General features: G+C 45.6%; 1 protein-coding gene across 1 annotated transcript; it reads left to right on the plus strand.

The window, feature by feature from the left end:
- Positions 1–283, plus strand: CSUI_007690 (uncharacterized protein; the record flags this gene model as incomplete). The annotated part of the gene is made up of 1 exon (XM_068067835.1): positions 1–283. A coding segment is annotated over one exon (282 nt), but the record flags the coding sequence as incomplete, so codon positions are not given.
- Between the last annotated feature and the right edge of the window lie 118 nt (positions 284–401).

Genomic DNA, 401 nt, shown 5'->3' on the forward strand with positions numbered 1-401 from the left:
GCCAACTGCGCTGCGGTACGTGAGTGGGATAGTAACGGTACAGTCTTCGGTTACAATCGACACCTCAAGGCTCATCAGGCGGGAGAGTTCGGCCACAACGATTTCTATCCTGTTGTTATCGCTGCCATACAAGCTATGGCTTGCCATACAAATAGCAGTAGCGGGGATGACCTGGATGGAAGGTACTCAACCAACAGAAAGAAACGAAAGAATGAAATGGAGGGCATTGCATGGCCTCCGTCCCATTTATCTATCTATGTTGAAACTGTTTATCTGTCCCTCGTTACATCTCTGTCTTCGATTTATCTCCCTCTCTAAGCGGTTTTACTCTGTCTGTGTATCTTCAATCTGTCTAGCCAGCCTTAGTCTTTTTCTGAGTTTATCTACCTATTGGTTACTTA

Source organism: Cystoisospora suis, assembly GCF_002600585.1.
Source record: "Cystoisospora suis strain Wien I chromosome Unknown contig_4123, whole genome shotgun sequence".
Taxonomy (NCBI): Eukaryota; Apicomplexa; class Conoidasida; order Eucoccidiorida; family Sarcocystidae; genus Cystoisospora; species Cystoisospora suis.